Source organism: Anarrhichthys ocellatus, unplaced genomic scaffold, assembly GCF_004355925.1.
Source record: "Anarrhichthys ocellatus isolate YVR2014 unplaced genomic scaffold, GSC_Weel_1.0 scaffold7, whole genome shotgun sequence".
Taxonomy (NCBI): domain Eukaryota; kingdom Metazoa; phylum Chordata; class Actinopteri; order Perciformes; family Anarhichadidae; genus Anarrhichthys; species Anarrhichthys ocellatus.
This window is the reverse complement of record NW_022280037.1, coordinates 10,813,526-10,832,841: the sequence shown is the minus strand read 5'-3', so window position 1 is coordinate 10,832,841 and position 19,316 is coordinate 10,813,526. Positions and strand designations below refer to the sequence as shown.

At 43.0% G+C, this 19,316-nt stretch overlaps 1 protein-coding gene across 2 annotated transcripts in view; it reads left to right on the top strand.

The window, feature by feature from the left end:
* The window catches only part of sos2 (son of sevenless homolog 2 (Drosophila)), a 33,431-nt gene that overhangs the window by 10,509 nt on the left and 3,606 nt on the right, over positions 1-19,316 (top strand). The window contains exons 2-22 of one of the 2 annotated variants that reach the window (XM_031847298.1): positions 3,026-3,151; positions 3,315-3,446; positions 3,977-4,141; positions 4,271-4,477; positions 7,208-7,351; positions 7,720-7,830; positions 12,044-12,142; positions 12,829-12,956; positions 13,181-13,836; positions 13,968-14,049; positions 14,220-14,342; positions 16,037-16,149; positions 16,239-16,461; positions 16,598-16,717; positions 16,821-16,983; positions 17,233-17,350; positions 17,485-17,657; positions 17,756-17,872; positions 18,319-18,577; positions 18,862-18,903; positions 19,081-19,184. In XM_031847298.1, the coding sequence (XP_031703158.1) occupies positions 3,026-3,151; positions 3,315-3,446; positions 3,977-4,141; positions 4,271-4,477; positions 7,208-7,351; positions 7,720-7,830; positions 12,044-12,142; positions 12,829-12,956; positions 13,181-13,836; positions 13,968-14,049; positions 14,220-14,342; positions 16,037-16,149; positions 16,239-16,461; positions 16,598-16,717; positions 16,821-16,983; positions 17,233-17,350; positions 17,485-17,657; positions 17,756-17,872; positions 18,319-18,577; positions 18,862-18,903; positions 19,081-19,184 (3,405 nt within the window). The remainder of the gene's footprint in view (positions 1-3,025; positions 3,152-3,314; positions 3,447-3,976; positions 4,142-4,270; positions 4,478-7,207; positions 7,352-7,719; positions 7,831-12,043; positions 12,143-12,828; positions 12,957-13,180; positions 13,837-13,967; positions 14,050-14,219; positions 14,343-16,036; positions 16,150-16,238; positions 16,462-16,597; positions 16,718-16,820; positions 16,984-17,232; positions 17,351-17,484; positions 17,658-17,755; positions 17,873-18,318; positions 18,578-18,861; positions 18,904-19,080; positions 19,185-19,316) is intronic. The other variant, XM_031847299.1, reaches the window with a different exon arrangement.

Genomic DNA, 19,316 nt, shown 5'->3' with positions numbered 1-19,316 from the left:
ATATATATATATATATAATATATATACACACACAAAAGTATATGTGTCTGCTCCAGCAGGTTTCATTTATTGATTGGTTTGCCCATTATCTTCTTGATTTAAAAGGTTCATCTCTTTTTGGTAGAATATCAGAAAAGAGTGAAATAAGCTGTATTCAGTTCACCATTATATGTAAAATAGGAAAAACAGCAAATCCTCTAAATTGAGACGCTAGAACTAGAAAATATTTTGCATTTTCTGCTGGAAAATTGACCAAAATAATGATTCAATGATCAAAATAGTTGCTGATTATTTACCAACAAACACATTAGTTGACATTTGGTTCCAGCTAATTATCCTTTTAACATTTGATTTTAGCATGCTCTGATGTGTCAGCTATCTGATATGCTGGATTAAGACAAAAATATACATTTCAAATAGTTAAGTACGTATTAAAAATTGATTTTCCGACTAAAAGATTCATAAATAAATGATTTTCTAATCGTGAAAATAAATGGTGCAAATTCACAGTAACGAAGGAAGATGTTTTGAATTCACCTGCCGTCGTGTTTCTGCAGGAGAAAAGTAGTTTCTCTTGTCTCTGATGTTTTGACTGCTTTTTACATTCAGGAGTTCCCCTGCTGCTTTTCCTCTCGGTTGCTTTCACTTTGCTTGCGCTTACTTCAGTGTCCACCGCCAACTATATTGGAGCACGCTGCATCCATCAGCCATTAGCATCACGTTTCAGTGGTACTGTAAATACTCTGAGCAGCAGTCAGTCCTCAATTTAGACGTAGTCATCGAGCACAACTGACAACTTCACCGAGAGCAGCTCAAAGTGTCAGTCAGGAAAAATGATTATTAAATGCTTTCTATAGAACTGTAACTAATTTATTATCCATGCAGGCAAGGCTGCAACTAATTATTTATTAGTCTGACAATTATGTCATTTGTTTGGTTGAGAAAAAGTTACAATTTCCAGTTGAAAGTGACATGTTTAAATGTCTTATTGTTCAACCAGCAGTCCAAAACACAAAGATATTCAGTTTAATATTGTATAAGGCTAAGACAACTATAAATTATTTACATTTTAGGAACTGGAACTACTCGATTCTTGTCACATTTCCCCTCAAAAAAGACTTAATTGATTACATCAATGTCTATTTTTGTCGAAGAAATCCAGATAGAAGATGTTAGAAGCTGGAACCAGTGAATTTTGGGGCATTTTTGCTTTGAAATCTGACTTCAGACAATCAAACATGATCACATGTATTGCAGATTGTTCTTCTATTAGTTTACTAATTGTTTGAGCTCTACAAGCAGGAACAAAGTATGTACCGTCTTGTGTCAGCAGCTCATTTGATACCCTTACAGCAGTTGCATGTATTGCATTTGAATTCACTTTCAATTGTGCTTTCAGTCAAATTACGTTGAGATTTGTGCGTTTGTATCTCATCCTGACATTGTTGCAGCTAGACGACACTTGTTGGACGTGGGCCCCCTCACAAACGGGCCAACTATTCTGTGAATGGAGTCGAGGGAAACCCCCGTACTTTCAGTGCGGTGACTCACCGCTCCTGGTGTCCTGTGGAATTTGGTCAAGTGCCTATTTGCGGTCGGGAGAATGCATCTCGCGACCTACTTCTGCTTTGATGTCTAATTCTTTCCGCGTAGAGTTTACACTCGTGGCTTATTTATAACCGTTAAGTCTTGTGAGCCTGCATCAAAACAGAAATGACGTAAACGAGAGACCGGATCTTCTTGTTTTAAGAAGCATCTGATTGTAGTTAATGAATCATAATGAATGAATCATAATTTGAATCCAAAACAGATCTCGAGGAGCTAGGGGGTCTTTTTATAATCCCCTAAGTGAGAATTTCACCTTTTTAAATTCAACCGATGGACCCGAGGGGACATCCTGCCCGTCACTGCATCTCTTATGTCAGAGCACAAGAATGCATAAAGCTCGGCCTGCGTTGACCTTTTAACTCTCCTCTCACATTCCTAAATCCGGGGGCAACGTTTTGTCATCGCAATGCCCCGCTTTACTATATGCCAGGGTGATTCCATCACTAGCCTGTGAACAGGCCGGGCTTTAATGAGTGCAGAGTAAATGTTAGGCTGTCTGTCTATCCACCGCTCTCTCCTCTCATTCTCTCACAGCTTCTCTCCCCCTCTAAGTCTGCTTTGGGTGCTATAATAGTATCTCAACTGACAGCATTCCTGCGAGAGGGCACGGCCCGAATGACGACAACTTTTGGGAGAGAGAGGGGAGGGGGGGGGGGGTGTTCATGTCTTCCACTTGTAGACCTGGTGAAGCCACACCTTCTCCTCTGTCTGCACCTAAAACCACACTTTCTGTTTGGCTGGTTCCACCCTCAGGAGTCCCACGACGAGATCTTTTTAAACGCATATCTCATGCTGTTCATATGGAGATAATATTTGTTGACAGATTTATTGCTTTAGAAGTGTCTTTCAGACTAATTTGAGGCTGAATAATTGCCTTGAGTAGATTTATCGGTTGTCTGCAGCCAGATTAGATGCTGGTGGATTTGTGGGCTTTGGCCCAAAAGTGACAAATCTTGTATACTTTATATTACAGCAGAACAAACTTCATGTGTTTCATATGTTTTCTATTAGTTTCCTGAGTTCCAGGCAGCCGCTTTTTACTCACTTTACTCACTACGATAAGAAAAGACCAGCTGTAATGAAAATGATGTATGATTTGTAGCTATTGGCTGAAACATGCGAAAACCACCAATATATCCACGATATGGTGTTTGTTTTCCGTCAGTCGCTGCCTGTACTTGCTGCTGTGACTTCATTAAACGTGACTTGAGCCTAGTTTCGGTGCATCATACCAGGTGTTGCGATCAGTTTCACATATTGCAGTCGAGATCATGTGAGCAGTGCAGAAGAAAGACGTTTTTATCCACTTGGTGAAGCCGATGAAAACCAATAACGGCAGTGGTGGAGTGACAGGATGCTCCTGCCTCATTGTCCCTGCCTCTGATCTCTTCTCATACGTTTGTGTCTCAACATTCAGGTTCAGAAGCAGGTCCACCCGAACCTCATGGCGAGGGAGGACGCCCTGCAGCACATCGAGGAGCTGATCCTGCAGCTGCTCAGCATGCTGTGTGTGGCCCAGCCTCGCTCCGTGCAGGACGTAGAAGTAAAGCGTCTAAATATATATTCATAATCGGTTGAAAATTGACAAAATGCAATTTAGGAAACATGTGCTACCACGTAACTAATTGAATACTTGCAGCTTTCAATCACCTTAATGCTTTCCAAATGTATCAAGTGTTAAGAGAGTAATTACCTTTTTTTTCCAGGAACGTGTCCAGAAAACTTTCCCCCACCCGATAGATAAGTGGGCGATTGCCGACGCCCAGTCAGCTATTGAGAAACGCAAGAGGAGAAACCCTTTACTTCTCCCTGTGGACAAGATACACCCACTGCTGAAGGTAAAGACTCCTAAAGACCGCAACAATCAGTCGCATAAAGCTGAACACTCGTGCATTTTTACAGCCACATTATTTAGGTTGAAAGGCGTGTTTTTGTTCACAGAATCTGGACGGTAGCCAGGTTCACGATCTCATTCCACGTCGCTGACTCTGACGCTAGTACCAGAAAGTTACGGCAGTTGCTGGGAAATATTTGTAATCCAGTTTATCTTGCTGTTTTGACAGCTTGGTTCATACCAGAGTCCTGACCCGTCTCCTGCCTCAGCACCGCGACATGCAATACCTCAGCCACCCAAACACCCGCACATTTTTACCAATTAGATCTGCAACCCAACACAAGATCCAGAACCGAACCTGGAAATATAATTAAAACAGAATACCACCTGTGAATCACCATTATTTTGCGTGTCACCCGGAGGTACCTGACCCGATGCAGGACTCTGGTTCAGGTCTAGTCTGGTCCTTCATGCAGGCTCAGACAGATACTTACTACGTTGTTTTTCTGCTCTTCCCCCCCCCCCCCCCAACAGGAGGTTTTGGGCTATAAAGTGGACTACCATGTTTCCCTGTACATCGTGGCTGTGCTTGAATACATATCAGCAGACATACTGAAACTGGCGGGCAACTACGTCGGCAACATTCGTCACTATGAAATCAGCCAGCAGGACATCAAGGTGTCAATGTGTGCAGACAAGGTGAGAATACGTGAGGAAAAGAGATGCTGACGCCCAGGTGGATTGATGCAGGTTTTGGGCGTGTGTGAAACGTCTCACGGGACAACGGCTTTGACTCTTGATTAATCGCTTCCATTCACTCGTTTCCAGGTGTTGATGGACATGTTTGACCAGGAGGAGGACATCGGCTTGATGTCTCAGTGCACCGAGGAGCCGTCGTCCTCCGGGGAGCTCACGTACGACGACCTGGTGAAGCTTGAAATCGCAGAGGAGCGGCAGTACCTGCGAGAGCTCGACCTCATCATCAAAGTGTTCCGCCAGCACTTCCTGTCCAACCCCAAAATCTTCACGCCTCAGGTTAGGAATACCTGCACAGTGAATTACAAAGATGTCAAAATTGCGATATGTTTTATAATACCTGGAATACAGACTAAACTTTAATCATTACCATCCTATTTTCACACACTTCTTTCCATTTACACTGTATATTTACAGTTTTTATTCATGATGTGGTGCCACGTCGATCCTCATGCATAAATTTGCCTTTTTAGTTGTCACAGTAGGAGCCCACATACTCCACTATTCTATTGCTGCAATACGTTTAGGTTAACTTATGAAGCTACTGTTGATAATAACATGAAACTTTCTGTATATATTTAGTAATAAAATGTTTTTTTTTTTTTTTTTGTTTTTTTTTCCCTCTGTGAAGGCAGACGTAGGTTACTGTGAAACAACCACAGGAAATGGCGATAAGATAAAATAATCCTTTATTAGTCCCACAGCGGGGAAATTACGCTAGCACGGATAGCTAATAAAAGCTTGACTTGTCACTCTGTGAAGTTTATCTTAAAACATAAAAATGAATTGTTATCACCTCTTTGACAAAGCTTGATAGAGGAGAGCAGATCAGAACACGATGAACTACAACACTGGTTGTAGGATTTGTGTATATATATTACATCAGAAACTCTAAATGTTGCTTATTAAACAAGTGTAAAATAATGGCTGATCCACAATCTTAGTATTGTATTAAAAATGTTTTTTTTCTTTTTTTTTTTTTAAAGTCAATAACCCACCATCACACATTTATTCACCTAAAGGTGCCGGACGCTGATCTCAGAGACGTCCTCCAGCTCTCGTGCTGAACACAGTAGCTGCTGCCGGCTCACTCTAAAGCCGGCTTATAAACAACAAGTCAAGTTTCCAACTAACTGTGAACCTAATTACAAAGCAATTTCTGCCAAATCCAGCGTAAGAACATTTAAAGATTACAACTGGAACTCTAATCCGCTAACTGGTAATCAGCATCAGGAATCACTTTGAAGTACGCAAACAGTTTACAGTTATGTTATTAAACCCGGAGAAGAGACAACCTGACGGTATTTTTCCGCTTTCCCTTTAAGTACTTAAAATGTTCCTTTGATACGACTGAAGCTTCTCAGTCTGAGGTTCCTGAACACTGCAGACAGAACAAATGCCAAATTACTCTCTAATCTATTATCTGAGATGAAAGACATTCATCTTTTCTGATCGACGACCAGCCAATGAAGCCATCCTGCATGCAGAACGTTGGAACGGACAATATGTCCACGCCTGCTTTGTACCGTCTCCTGAGACGCCACCCGTGCTCTCTGACCCCTCCAGTAAATACACCTTCATATCTGTCACAGAAGGTTAACCAAAGAAACAAATTACATTTTGTCTAATATGGCAATTAAGTGCTCCGAATTCTCCGGAACAGAAAGGAAAACGTGCGAGTAAGGAGTTGAACGGCGGGTCTATGGGCTGAGAGGAAGTGAATGGGAATTTGAGTGTAATGGGTCGCTGTGGCTTTGCATATTTTGGGTTGGGTGATTTGCGGTATGATTTGGGTGAGGAGGATAAACCTTTGTGAGGCCCAGTGGAATGCAGAACATGTAATTATGCTGAGACAGGAACAACATCTACAGCCCTCGCCAAAATAACCTCAATTATGTCTGTTGAAACACAGCGTAATCTGAAATTACTCGGGAGATGTCAAGAAAGTGTTACAGTCGAATAATGACGGGACCGAACGTCTATTCAGACTTGAGCGGTCGATAATCACTCGCTGCTATTTTAGGGCTCTCGTCTGCTTGTTGTTGTTTAGTGCTCACGCCCAACACGATTTTTTTATTTTTAGCGTATGTTTATCTAAGAGAGCAAACACCCTGCAACACGCTCCTCTGGTTAAACACCTTCAGTGTGTTTACATGCACTTCACTTACCTCCTTATTGTCAGCTTCCCGTGGTAAGAGGATTTCTTAAGTCTAAAGGAAAATAGTCGCACGCGTGTAGCCACAATGCAAAACATATTCAATAATTGACCAAAGTTTCGCCGTGGGTACATTATTAAATTCCTTAAACGTTATTGGTAGCGCTAGTAATTTATTTACCCCACTATTACCATGTTATTACCGAGCTGTAATGTAAAGTGTTAGTCTGACACTGTGCAGACACCAGCATTTATATTTACTTTGTTTAAATTAGGGCAAAGTGGCTCCATTAATAGTATGCTGAATTTGCGATTAGCAGCTCCTGTTTGCAGTCTACCCAAAGATGTACAGACGTCTATCACTGGATCACTTTGATACTGAAGAAAACTTTAAAACGTGATCCTTCTCAGGAAAGTTCTGGAGCTGTAAAGAGTCTTTTTCTTCTTCTTTGATTTCTAAGCAGATTTATGGACTTCTCAGATAGATATCGGAGACAATGATAAGTGAGCGTCTCACTAAAGTAATGACTCTGAGAAGAAAGATTCAAATTGTTGAAATTGGGCACTAAATATTTTAGAACAACAACTTCTTGATCATGTATATGATCATGCCAATGAAGCAGGTTAGTGCAGCAGATAAGAGATGTAGTCTTTTTCGTTATCCTGGCACCTACATTACCCACAATGCAACTCAAATCAGCCTGTAAACAGACTCGGTGGAGTTCCCCCTTTTTAAGAGGAGAAAGAGGTAAGTAGGGTACTTAATCCTTCTCCCGGCAGCAGACTTTCCGAGTTGGTTTAAGGATTGGGTCCTACCTCTCAACCCTTTAATTAACTTCCCTGTTGTTGTGCAGGACGTGGAGGTGATCTTCAGCAACATCCTGGACATCCACGAGCTGACGGTGAAGCTGCTCGGACTGATCGAGGATGCCGTGGAGATGACGGCTGATGGCAGCCCTCATCCGCTGGTGGGCAGCTGCTTTGAAGACCTAGCAGAGGTATGAATCCCACCGACCTGAGAAAACCTTAAAACGCATTAGTTCCAGATGTGTGTTGCCAAATGTTTTTAACCGAATCTGAATTGTGAAGTCTATAAATTACACAGACGCTTGGACTCCACAGGTTGACATTTTATTTGTAACAGTAAAAAATGACACAGAAGTCTGTTTACGTTCCATTAAACGCAAAATGTTCACTGCTGTAAACTAGCAGCTCAGTAACTAATACCTCTTTAAGCTAATGTTGCGCATGGGATATTAGCTTGTATCTGACGTACCGCTTGCAGCCGAGCATCCTCATCGTAGTGTGAGAACACGGTCGGGTGTAGTAGATGTTGACTGTTGAGTTATTCTGTCCTCGTCTGTAGGAGCAGGCGTTCGACCCTTACGAGACCCTGTCTCAGGATATCCTCAGTAAGGATTTCCACGAGCACTTCAACAACCTGATGGCGCGGTCAACCGCCGGCCTCTACTTCCAGGTAAGATGTTCGGCCGTCTGGGCTCGTTCAGGAAATACACAGAAGTGGATAGTTTATTAGTATTGGTAGTAAGTATTCAAATCAGGATTTTCCACATTTGGGGACATGTCACGAGTAATCTTACAGAAAAGGGTAAAAAAAAAATATATCTATCTATCTATATCTCCTGATTTTTGTCCTTTGCACTTACAGTTTTATTGTCGTTAATGCAAAGTTATGTTTGCTAATGTGCACTGAATATTTCAGTTATTCAAATTCAATCAAACTAAACAACCGTGTAAACTGTAGTCTAGCTGGTCGATTTCCTTCTTGAGGTATTAAAAAGTATTTTTACTTTAAGTAAATGCACATATCCTGCATTAGTATAATATAAAATTGGTCACATTTAAAAAAAAATAAATAAATAAATAACAAAAGACATAAAATATTTTAAAGAAAATGTCTAGAAACTCTCAATTTCTTTCAACACTTCTGTTGAATACGTGGCTGCTATGACTTTAAATCCACAGCCATTAGCCGTTATGTGTCCCGCTCTTTCCTGTCGTTCTCAAACGTAAACTTTCTTACAACGGAACAAATGCCATGAACCTGAAAAGAGAAGGAAAAAGGAGGTTTGTTTTTAACTACGAAGGCACAAGTGAAGTGGGTCATTTATGCGTTTCCGCCAAGCAAACACTGCTTGAATATTTGTTCCTGTTTGGCTTTGAAGTGAACCTGGTGGAATTCCTCCCGATATCATTTGAGGGCATGTCATGACATATCCAGCGTCCTGTGTACAGTTTATTCACTGCCGCCGCATTGTTTTATTTGGACATTCTTCACAAGAATAGCATTGAATTATGCTCAATGGGGTGCAGCCTTTGAAGACGAAATATTTTGCTGGTGTTTTCTCAGGCCGAAAGACCAGCGAGTCCGACCGTTCACATGAAGCAGAGTTTACTGTATGAGGTGGTTTTCTGCTGCTCCTCTCCAGGTTGTTAACACCAACCTGCCATTTTGAATGGACATGAAGATCTTTTGTTGATAGACGTACCGTACATCTATACAACGCCACAAACGCTGCTGCTGACCGACCGTCCTGCAGCGCTACTGTACCTCGGGTTGAGGCCTCGCTGTGTTTACCCTCGAACCACCATTCTAACCCCAGTTAGATCAACACTGATGGCACTGTCCTCTGATTGCCCACACCCACTGTTTATTTTCATGTACTCATTGTAAGAGAGTGGGGGAAAGGGCGCAGGAGTTAAAAATACAGCTTTATTTGTGCAGCGCCGCTGTATTTGTTTAGAAACACCTTGCATTGTTTCACTCGCTATTTTTCTTGAAGGCCACAACGGTGTATAACCCGAGGTAGACATGTCGGCTCAGTCGGCTGAATTGAGTAGTTGATTAATTCATTGTTTTGTCTGACCAATCGAAGTTGTTCTTCAAACAACAGTACAACAAAACAAAGGTTCACTCGCATTGTCATTATGAGGGAAATCCATTTCAGAGGACCAAATACATTATTCTTTAAAGAAACACTTCAAGGATTAACTTGATAGAAGCAATACCACCAGTGTGTGTGTTTCAGTGGCTGATGGTGTAATGGTGTCTCCACCAGCCTCCCCCCCCTCTAACCCCACACACACCTTCCACCCTCTTCATCAAATTGACCGTGTTTCTGCACCGTTGGCTTGTCTTATTTCAGCTTCTCTCACTTTGTGTTTCATCTCTGACCCGACGGCTGTCCGTCTCCTCGTCTCTCCAGCGTCACGTGTACGTTGTCCTCCACAGCACCTGGTCTAAATGCATCCATACTACCAGGTTTGCTGTAGTGCAGATCGAACCCCCTGGTAGTATCATCATCATTATCGGCTCTTCTGCTCTGCCTCGTCAAGCTTTTGTCTCTTTGCACGTACCTCATCTTCCTCACTCTATCCTTCTCGACTTCCTCCCCTCCCCGTTCTCTGTCGGATGGATGTGTCTGTCGAGCACTCAGCCCCTGCACTCTGCAGTGTCTGGTATTGTGGGTAAATTACATCGCCTTTTTAAAAATAGAACGGGCAGCCACACTGCGGGCCATTTTTCTGATGAGGAGGAGGAGGAGGTGGGGGGGCTGGTGGCCCAAGGCGCTTTTCATGTTGAAAATAAGCTCTGAATTAAGACAGCAGGAGACCCACGACTTGGGTTCAAGCAGCCCTGTGCCTCTGTGAAACGGGAACATGTTGTTCTCCTCGCCCTTCTGTACCGTATTCTTGCTGCACCGTGTGTTTATATTTAGGCTGCCGTCACAAGGATGCGTGCTCCTGTAGAGACTCGTTTCAACACGTCATCCAACGCAATATCAACTTTATTTCCACTTTACCTGCTCGCATCAGATGCCCTTCACATTAAGCTGAGATCTCTTTTGAGATGTCCGTGTAGTTCTGGATCTTAATGCAGATTATTGTTGTGTAGAAGAAGCTACATTGGCTCATAACGCAGTTTATACACAAACACCATTTTGGGCAAGAATAACTCAAAGTTAGCTGTTAAAACCTCCAGAACAAAACGCAACACAAAGCAGCTTAGCTTAAGCTAACAAAGTGACTCACATGTCATTAGCATCACATCTAGATTTCACTATATTCTCCCATCTCGAGGAACACAATTGTTTTGATTATTTCAAATTGAAAGAACACCACCTTTACTTTGACGTTGTACTTTCTACGTGTACTCTTTCATTCAGTATTCAATCAATCCGAACTATAGTTGGACGTTTTTGGAAATATTCTGATTCTTGAGAGTTTAGATGAGAAGATTAATACCATCCTCAAATATTATTTCCTGTGTAAACTGCATTTTCGGTTAATCGCAGCCTGTTTGAAACAAATGCTTACTTTACTTGTGTATCAGGAGATTTGTTGCACACTTTAAAAATGCATCGTACCAGTATTGCACCCAATCAAGCTAAAAACATTCTGCTGATTGTGACGCATCTAAATGTGCCGCTCTGAAGCTCGCGGGCCATTTGTAAAGCTGCAGGATGCTGACGTATCAATAACGTGATCTAAACTTAGGTCATTGTTCCCCCGGCTGCCCATCAGCGTGCGTCAGGCAGCTGATGTCTTTTTCTTTTCCGTGCGCACACGCACACACATATACACGCACACACACACATGGAGCCTCTTCATCTCCTCCCCGCACAGACGGCGTGGCCGCTGCTGTGGAGTCTGAGTAGTAGCGTATTGATTGTGAGTCGTCTATCAGGGGAACGGGAGGTTTAAATGGATGCTGTGACGGCCTCCTCTCCGGTTACCCTGAAGCCTTTACTCGGTCAGCCGCTTCTCCCTCCATCACTCGTCAGCCTGCAGCCTCTTCAGTCTCATCTATGTTCTGAAACGTCTGCTTTTTAGTTAACCTCGTCTTCACAGTCCTCTTATCATGTGCAGTATTTTGACAGCATCATGGTGGACGATGTGAACGTGTGAATAAAACCAGAAACACCTTTTTAAAATGGCTTCTTCGGGGGCCACAATACACACGCGTCAGACAGGTTCAAACACAGCGATTTAACATTCAAAGTTTCATATGAATTTGTATTTTTTTGTGTTTGTATCTTGGATGAGAAAAGACATTTGTTTTCAGCTTCTGAGAGAATCAATGATTTTGGACTCGAAATACTAATAATAAATCATTTATATATATATATATATATATATATAGTTTTGTTTACATACTCTCCCTCTACTGCCCTGCATTCATATTTTGAGTGTAATGAATAGAGACAAAACTCACGATAAACAAAGTTAAAGATGAATTTGACTGACAGCATGATCAAGTTTTCTACAGATATTGTTACTGTGAATTCTTTTGGCCACGATTATTGTGACAGCCCTATTTTAAATGTTTTTTTTATAAATCACAATAACATTTGTAAATGGGAACATTAGTTAGCTTAGGCACTCAGAGCGCAGACCTCGCCAAGGCCACTTCATAAGTGAAACATAAAGTGTATGAGATCCATGATTCGGATCCGTTCTAAAATTGAGTGGGTTTTTCCTCGGCCCACTCTACACCCGTCCACCAGGTTTCATTCAAATCCGGACAAAAGTTTCTCCGTAATCCCGCTGACAACTAACCAAACCGAAAACCCCCTTAGCGGACCGAGTCTCTCTATCGCTTGCTGGTTGGTTCAAATCTGTCAATAATGTCCGTCACTAACAGTACGTCTGTGTCTCTGTGTCTCCAGTCAGTTGCAGAAGGCTTCAAAGAAGCCGTCCAGTATGTCCTCCCACAGCTGATGATGGTCCCAGTATACCACTGTATGCACTACTTTGAGCTGCTGCAGGTGAGTCCTGACATCATCGCGTCAGATTCAAAGCTGCTGATCCAACAATGTGGCATATTTGATGCTTGATTAGCCATTAGCTATAACTTATGTGTCTGTATATCCTCTAAATATCACTACAATATGGCTCTTATTTCATTAGTCGACTAATCCGTCGTGTTGGTCTTAGTCGACTAAGATTTCTTAAGTCAGTTAGTCGTTTTTTATGCTTTTTCGTGTTAGATAACTTATGAGCACATCTCAGATAAACACAACATTTAAAGTGGTGCTTTTGTGATTCTTTGTGGAGAAACACTATTTTACAAAACCGACTAAAAGTCGACTAAGAATTTAAGTTCAGTTTAGGCTACATAGTTTACTATTTTCTTCCTGTATTTCAACATGTTGTTGATATTTCATTTATTTTATGTGTGTTGTTATGCAGCTTTTGTGTAAATGTTTTTCACAGTTGACTTGTTACTGCAAGATAAGCAGAGGTGTGAATGATGATATTAAAGAAGGCTCTATTTATTGTCACAGAAAGACATTTTGTAAACCACAACTCTGAAGTTGGCTCAGCTAAACACAATGCCGTCATTGATATTATTAGTAAGACCTGTGCAGGCCCTGCCATGACATCCATAGATTCTGCATTATGAAATACTGCAACATATCTGATGTGTGTGCTTTCTGGCAATTTTTTGCAGCAACTTCAGGAGCGCAGTCAAGACCAAGATGACCGAGAGTGTCTGAAACAGGCGATCACTGCGCTGCTTAATCTCCAGTGTAGCGTGGAGCGCATCTATGCCAAGCACCAGCCTCGCCGTAAACCTGGGTACGCCTCCTCTACCAACGTTCATAATGATTCATATTCATTCAGTCATTCTGTCTACATGTTGTTGACCAAATGGCAGAAAGTAGTTCTCAGTTAAACAGTTGTATCGCAAACCTGCTTCCAGCAGCTGCAGGGGCTCAGACCCGCTGTCGGAGGTGATATATCAGTGGTTTAATGTTTGATGTTGTGCGTTGATCTCTTTGGTTGTCTCTCGTCCCTCACAGTGAGCCCATGTACCGCCTGTACAGCAGGCAGGTTCGTAGCAAACAACTCGCCATCAAACGCATGAACGAGATTCAGAAGAGCATCGACGGCTGGGAGGGAAAAGACATCGGTCAGTGCTGCAGCGAGTTCATCCTGGAGGGGCCGCTTGCACGAGCCGGCGCCAAGCACGAGAGACACAACTTCCTGTTTGACGGCCTGATGATAAGTTGCAAGGCCAATCAGAGCTCGCGGCTCCCGGGTTCGGGCAGCGGGGCGGAGTACCGTCTGAAGGAGAAGTTTGTGCTGAGGAAGATCCGCATCGTGGACCGCGAGGACTCGGTGGATCTGCGGCACGCCTTTGAACTGATAGGAAAGGATGAAAACTGTGCCGTTTTCTGTGCACGGACAGCAGAGGAGAAGGCGGCGTGGATGGCCGGGCTGGTGACTCTGCAGTACCGCTCTACTTTGGATCGCATGTTGGACACGGTGCTGCAGCACGATGAGCAGGCGCATCCTCTAAGACTGCCCTCCCCGGAGGTTTACCGCTTTGCCGTCCAGGACTCTGAGGAGAATATTGTGTTTGAGGACAAAGTGCAGAGCAAAACGGGCATCCCCATCATTAAGGCCGGCACAGTGGTCAAGCTTATAGAGAGGCTCACCTACCATATGTATGCTGGTAAGCTGCTGCAATAGATCTTCTAGTTAAGAGACATTTTAGATCTTTCTCTTTCACTTTGCAAACTTTTATTTTTGCGAAGATACATTGTGATGATTATTGTTTATCTAATCCTTTTCATCTGTTTGTAGATCCTAACTTTGTGCGCACGTTTCTTACAACATACCGATCATTCTGCAAACCACAAGAGCTCCTCACCCTGCTGATAGACAGGTACGATTTAACCACAGCGCTATTTTCATTGCTGTGGCTGTTTGTTCTTATGGTTCAGATATGAACACGTCCATCTGTCTTCTTTTGGAGAATATATCTCTCAGCGATGTGGTGGTGTGGGGTGCCCTGACATCTTGGAATATCAGATGTCTTATTGTTGTTTTCCTCAGGATTGAGATCCCTGAGCCAGAACCGACTGAGGAGGACCGACAGGCTCTCTGGAACGGCGACCAGCCAATGGCGGCCGAGCTCCAGAGATTCCGGAAGGAATACGTGCAGCCGGTCCAACTCAGGTACGACAGACGGCGGCTGACCTTACCGCGGGTTTGCACTTGGCAGCTAACATTACCGCAGTTTCACAAGTGTGTTGGAGAACTACGGTGGCCTTTAGGTAACGTAAAAATGCAAAAGCCGCTCACTTGAGCCAGTGTTTGGTTTGTCCATTCTGGGCTACTGTAGAAACCTGGCGGTGGAACTCGGTGAAGAGGACCGGCTCCTTATTTAGATATTAACGCCTTATTCTAAGCAAAGAAAACACGATTCTTATTTTCAGTTAATTATGCACGAATGAAAACATTTTTTTATGAATATTATATTCGATTTCTGCCAATAAATGCCATAACTCCTGCAAACTAAATAAAAATACAAAAGAAATAAACACCATAACCCTAAAAACATTAGAGCATGATGTAGACGGGTTTATTGATTGGCTCGTCTTAAATCTGCGATGGTCAACTTGTCAAATGATCTCTGAAGTTTTAAAAAGTTTATTTTACAGGTGGAGTTATACAATTGGTTACATAATAATGTTTTTGTTTTCCCTTGAGTCTCTAAACGTGTAGATGAAATGTAGAAAGTTGTTCTTCCATCTTTAGCTGCTTTCTTTTTATTTCCCAGCAAGGCCTTTCAAACAAAATGCCACAAAAGCTTTCGTGAGTCTTTGTCTCCTGTTGTTGTTTGGCTCTTTCACATTCTCCTGTTAAGGCCTGAACGTTCTCAGCGAGCCACAGAATTACTTTTGCATTAGACTCTGTGTCCTTATAAGGAGTAAGAGAGTCAGGAATAGTCCCGTAAGTACCATTTTAAAAACTCCGTGCTTCTCGGTATCGGACTGCGCCGCTGCTGCAGTTAAGAGCAGCTGCAATAAAAACCTTTAAACTTTAGTCATAGAAACAGTTCAAACACAAGTGTTGCACATTGTGATGTACAAGTGTTCTGGTCACGCATACTACATGTACTCTGCATCAGCAGTGTCTGCGTTAGGGAACAGACGTACATTATAAACACTGATGATAATAATCCTTCAGTATTTGAGCATAGATCGGGACAAAAATGAGTGTGGGTGGTCTATTGTTATAAACATTACAATGTGGTCCAGCAGTGTACTCAAAGTACAGGAAAATACCTCTTCAGGCACAGCTTTTGAACTTTAAATCACCAACAAAACGTTCTTGCTGTTTCTATTTTTAAATACTCTTTAAAAAAAGTGAACTGACAGGCTGAAGAATAAACACTGGCCAGCAGCCAGAACCGGTTCAGTGAAGGACTCTGTTTGCTAAATGTCTCTATTCTACCAACCTCTCTGTCAGTTACTCTACTATTTGGATTTCTTGGTTAATTTAAAATAAAGATGTGGTTGGTAGAGCTCCTCCTGCCACTCAGTTGTGGGGTGGCTGTGGCAGTTTGATCCCCGGCTCCTAATGTCCAAATGTATATATTTGACATTTATTATGAAGTTAATGTTTTTAACGACCGCAACATTTATGGTGCACATTCCAGCCGAGGACATGTTGGATCTCTGCTCTCTTTCCTGTCTGTCTGTCCAATAAAGGCAAAAAGGGTAAAACAGTAATTTTGTGAAAATGTTCTTGGTGAACATGTTGTCCTTAGGTTCCCTACAAATACTTTAAATTGGAAGTGTGTGACATTCGTGTGCAGGACGATGCATATAATTAATGAATACTGCGAACGTGTTTTTGTCTCACAGGGTTCTCAACGTTTTCCGTCAGTGGGTCGAGCATCATTTCTACGACTTTGAGAACGATCCAGAGCTGAGGAGTCGATTAGAGGAGTACATCTCCAGCAAGATCCAGCTGAGAGGTCAGAACTACACACGTGTTCACACATTAGCAAAGATATTTTAATGTGTACATGCAACATGCGTTTTACACATTGTGTCTTCTTTTTAGGCAAGTCGATGAGAAAGTGGGTTGAGTCGATCAATAAGATCATCAGGAGGAAGCTGCAGACGCAGTCAAATGGAGTTAGCCACAACATCACCTTCGAGAGCCCGCCTCCTCCCATCGAGTGGCACATCTGCAGAGCGGGCCAAGTGGACTCCTTTGACCTCATGACCCTTCATCCCATAGAGATCGCCCGGCAGCTGACTCTGCTCGAGTCAGAGCTGTACAGGTGACCGAGCCGTGGACGGAGAGAGTGAATGAGTTTGTTTACACAAAAAGAGTGAAAGTACAAACGTATTCGGGTTTGGATCATATTGTTGTTTCCTTGGCTGTCTGGAAAAAATACAAACTGTCTTCCTCAACAGAGCTGTCCGGCCGTCCGAGCTGGTCGGCAGCGTCTGGACCAAAGAGGACAAAGAGAAGAACTCGCCGAACTTGCTCCGCATGATCCGCCACACCACCAACCTCACACTGTGGTTCGAGAAGTGAGTCCAAGGATTCAAATGTTTTATTCACGATAAAATGCAGAAAAGTCTTGGAAAGACAAAGAAATACATATATATGTGTAACTCTGTGTGTCGTTCCCAGGTGCATTGTAGAGACGTTGAACCTGGAAGAGAGGGTGGCGGTGTTATCGCGGGTCATTGAGATTCTGCAGGTTTTCCAGGAGCTCAACAACTTCAACGGCGTGCTGGAGGTGGTCAGTGCCATCAACTCCGTCCCAGTCTACAGGCTGGACCACACCTTCGAGGTGAGTGAAGCCATGAAAGCAATCGGAAGAAACACCGTCTTCATCAGATAGTTTCTTCCTTCTTCTGAATGATGCCTTTATGTTTGTTGCTACATTCTTTTTAATTTACAACATGCTGTAATTTGGCTTTATTCATCTTTTAATTAGCTATTGAGAAATATCTGATATTTATTGTTCTGACATGCATTTTAACCCAATACTAACCTCAGAACATCATTAATGGGACTGTTCCTCCCTCCTGCTCCACAGGCAATACCAGAGAGGAAAAAGAAAATCCTGGAAGAGGCTGTGGAACTGAGCCAGGACCACTTTAAGAAATACTTGGCTAAACTCAAGTCAATAAACCCACCCTGTGTGCCTTTTTTTGGTAAGTCTGTTATGGTGTTTTTATGTATGAAATGACCCAAGGGCCATTATTTATATTAAACCCAGTAGGAGTTTTAAGTTTCTTTATTCCTATATTCTTCTGCTGAACACCATCGAACTCGTCTCCATCCTCAGGTATTTATTTAACCAACATCCTGAAGACGGAGGAAGGCAACCCAGACTTCCTCAAACGCCACGGCAAGGAGCTGATCAACTTCAGCAAGAGGAGGAAAGTGGCTGAAATCACAGGAGAGATCCAGCAGTATCAGAACCAGCCCTACTGTCTGAAAGTGGAGCACGAGATCAGGGTGAGCGCTCACACTGATCGTTTTCTCTTTCACGTGTTTCGCAGATCCTGAACTCAAAACACGTCTCTTTTGTTGTTGTTGTTGTTGTTGTTGCACAGAGGTTCTTCGAGAACCTGAACCCGATGGGCAACAGGAGCGAGAAGGAGTTTTACGACTACCTGTTCAAAATGTCTCTGGATATTGAGCCACGGAACTGCAGGCAGGCTCCTCGATTCGTAAGTGTGACTGCAGTTCTTCTGTAGTAGTGAAGGTCTTGAGGTTCAGTTCGGTGCTCCGTTTTAGTCCCACATACACATTTACTGCAGATAAGTGAAGAAAAATGTTCTTGGACAGGATTCATACCCGTAGGACAACATATTGGTATGGTGTCATTTTGTTTTCAGGTGCTTAAAACATCGAAAACAATGAGCTTAAAGAATTCAACAGCAACTTCTCTTTCGAGGGACAATGTCCCACTGCTCTAAATAATCCACAGATCTCAAACTTACGGATTGTTTCTTTAGTATTAAGTTTTTCTAGGTGTCAGTCATATTATTTTCGGTAAAACATCTCTTGAGGTAAGGAGACATTTGAAGACATTTTCCAGAAGCACCGGGTTCTGTCTTTCAGAGAAAGAGAGTTTGTTGTGTTGCTGATGAGTTTTCTGTTCCTCGTCCTGCAGCCCAGGAAGACCATGTACACTCTGAAATCCCCGGGGATCCGGCCCGTGCGAACGTCTACCTCTGGCACCCTGAAGAATCACCCCGTCCCCCTGGAGAGGGAGCCCCCGCATAAGATCACCTTCCGGAGTATCGCCGAGACCGAGCCGGAGATGTCGGCCTCGGTGCCCACCTCCCCTAATACGCCGACCCCGCCGCAGTCGGCCTCCTCCGACCTCAGCTCGGTCTTCATGGATCACGACTTCTGCAGCTCGTATGGCGGTGAGTTCAGCTGACGTCTTTTCTTCCCCTTCTTGAAAATCGGGAAGTGTTTTTTTTTTTTTTGCATTTGGTCATGAGAGGGAAAGTTTCTCAACATGTCTATAAAAGTCAGTAACTATCTAAATGAGTTTACAGTGTTTTCCAGATTGATCGCATTACATGACTTCCATGCATGATATGCAAAGAATATTGCAAAGAATAAACTTTAACTGTGGCTATTTCTGAGTAAGAGCATGCACCTTTCTTGGGAAATCAATCATCTTTTCCGTCTTTAAATTTTACAGGCAGCAACTCCATATTTGCTCCTGTTCTTCTGCCGCCTTCAAGTGAGTGTGTGCTTTTCTGTTGTCAATGAAGTTGTTTATTCCTGATTTGCTTTCTGCCTGACTATCCCATGAATCACTCTTACACTCACTTTGTGATCAGTGCGCTGTGACAGTGAGCGGGGCCTGTTCTTGATCTGTGATCCGTACTGTATACGAGTGTCTTTTCCTTTTTCTCAGAGTTCCAGTCCGTGTCTTGCGGCAGCCTCCACCAGCTCGGGGAGGAGCTGCTGAAGCCTCCTCCTCTGCCGCCACGAAGGAAAGACGCAATGTCTGAAGCCAAAGTAAGAGCGGAGCGTCATTTCCCACCATTTATACCCATAATGACGACACCTTAAAGCTGGAGTCAGACACTTTGACATATAAATGAACGTCCGTTACATTTAGGCCCTTGACAAACGAGTTTGCTGATTAAG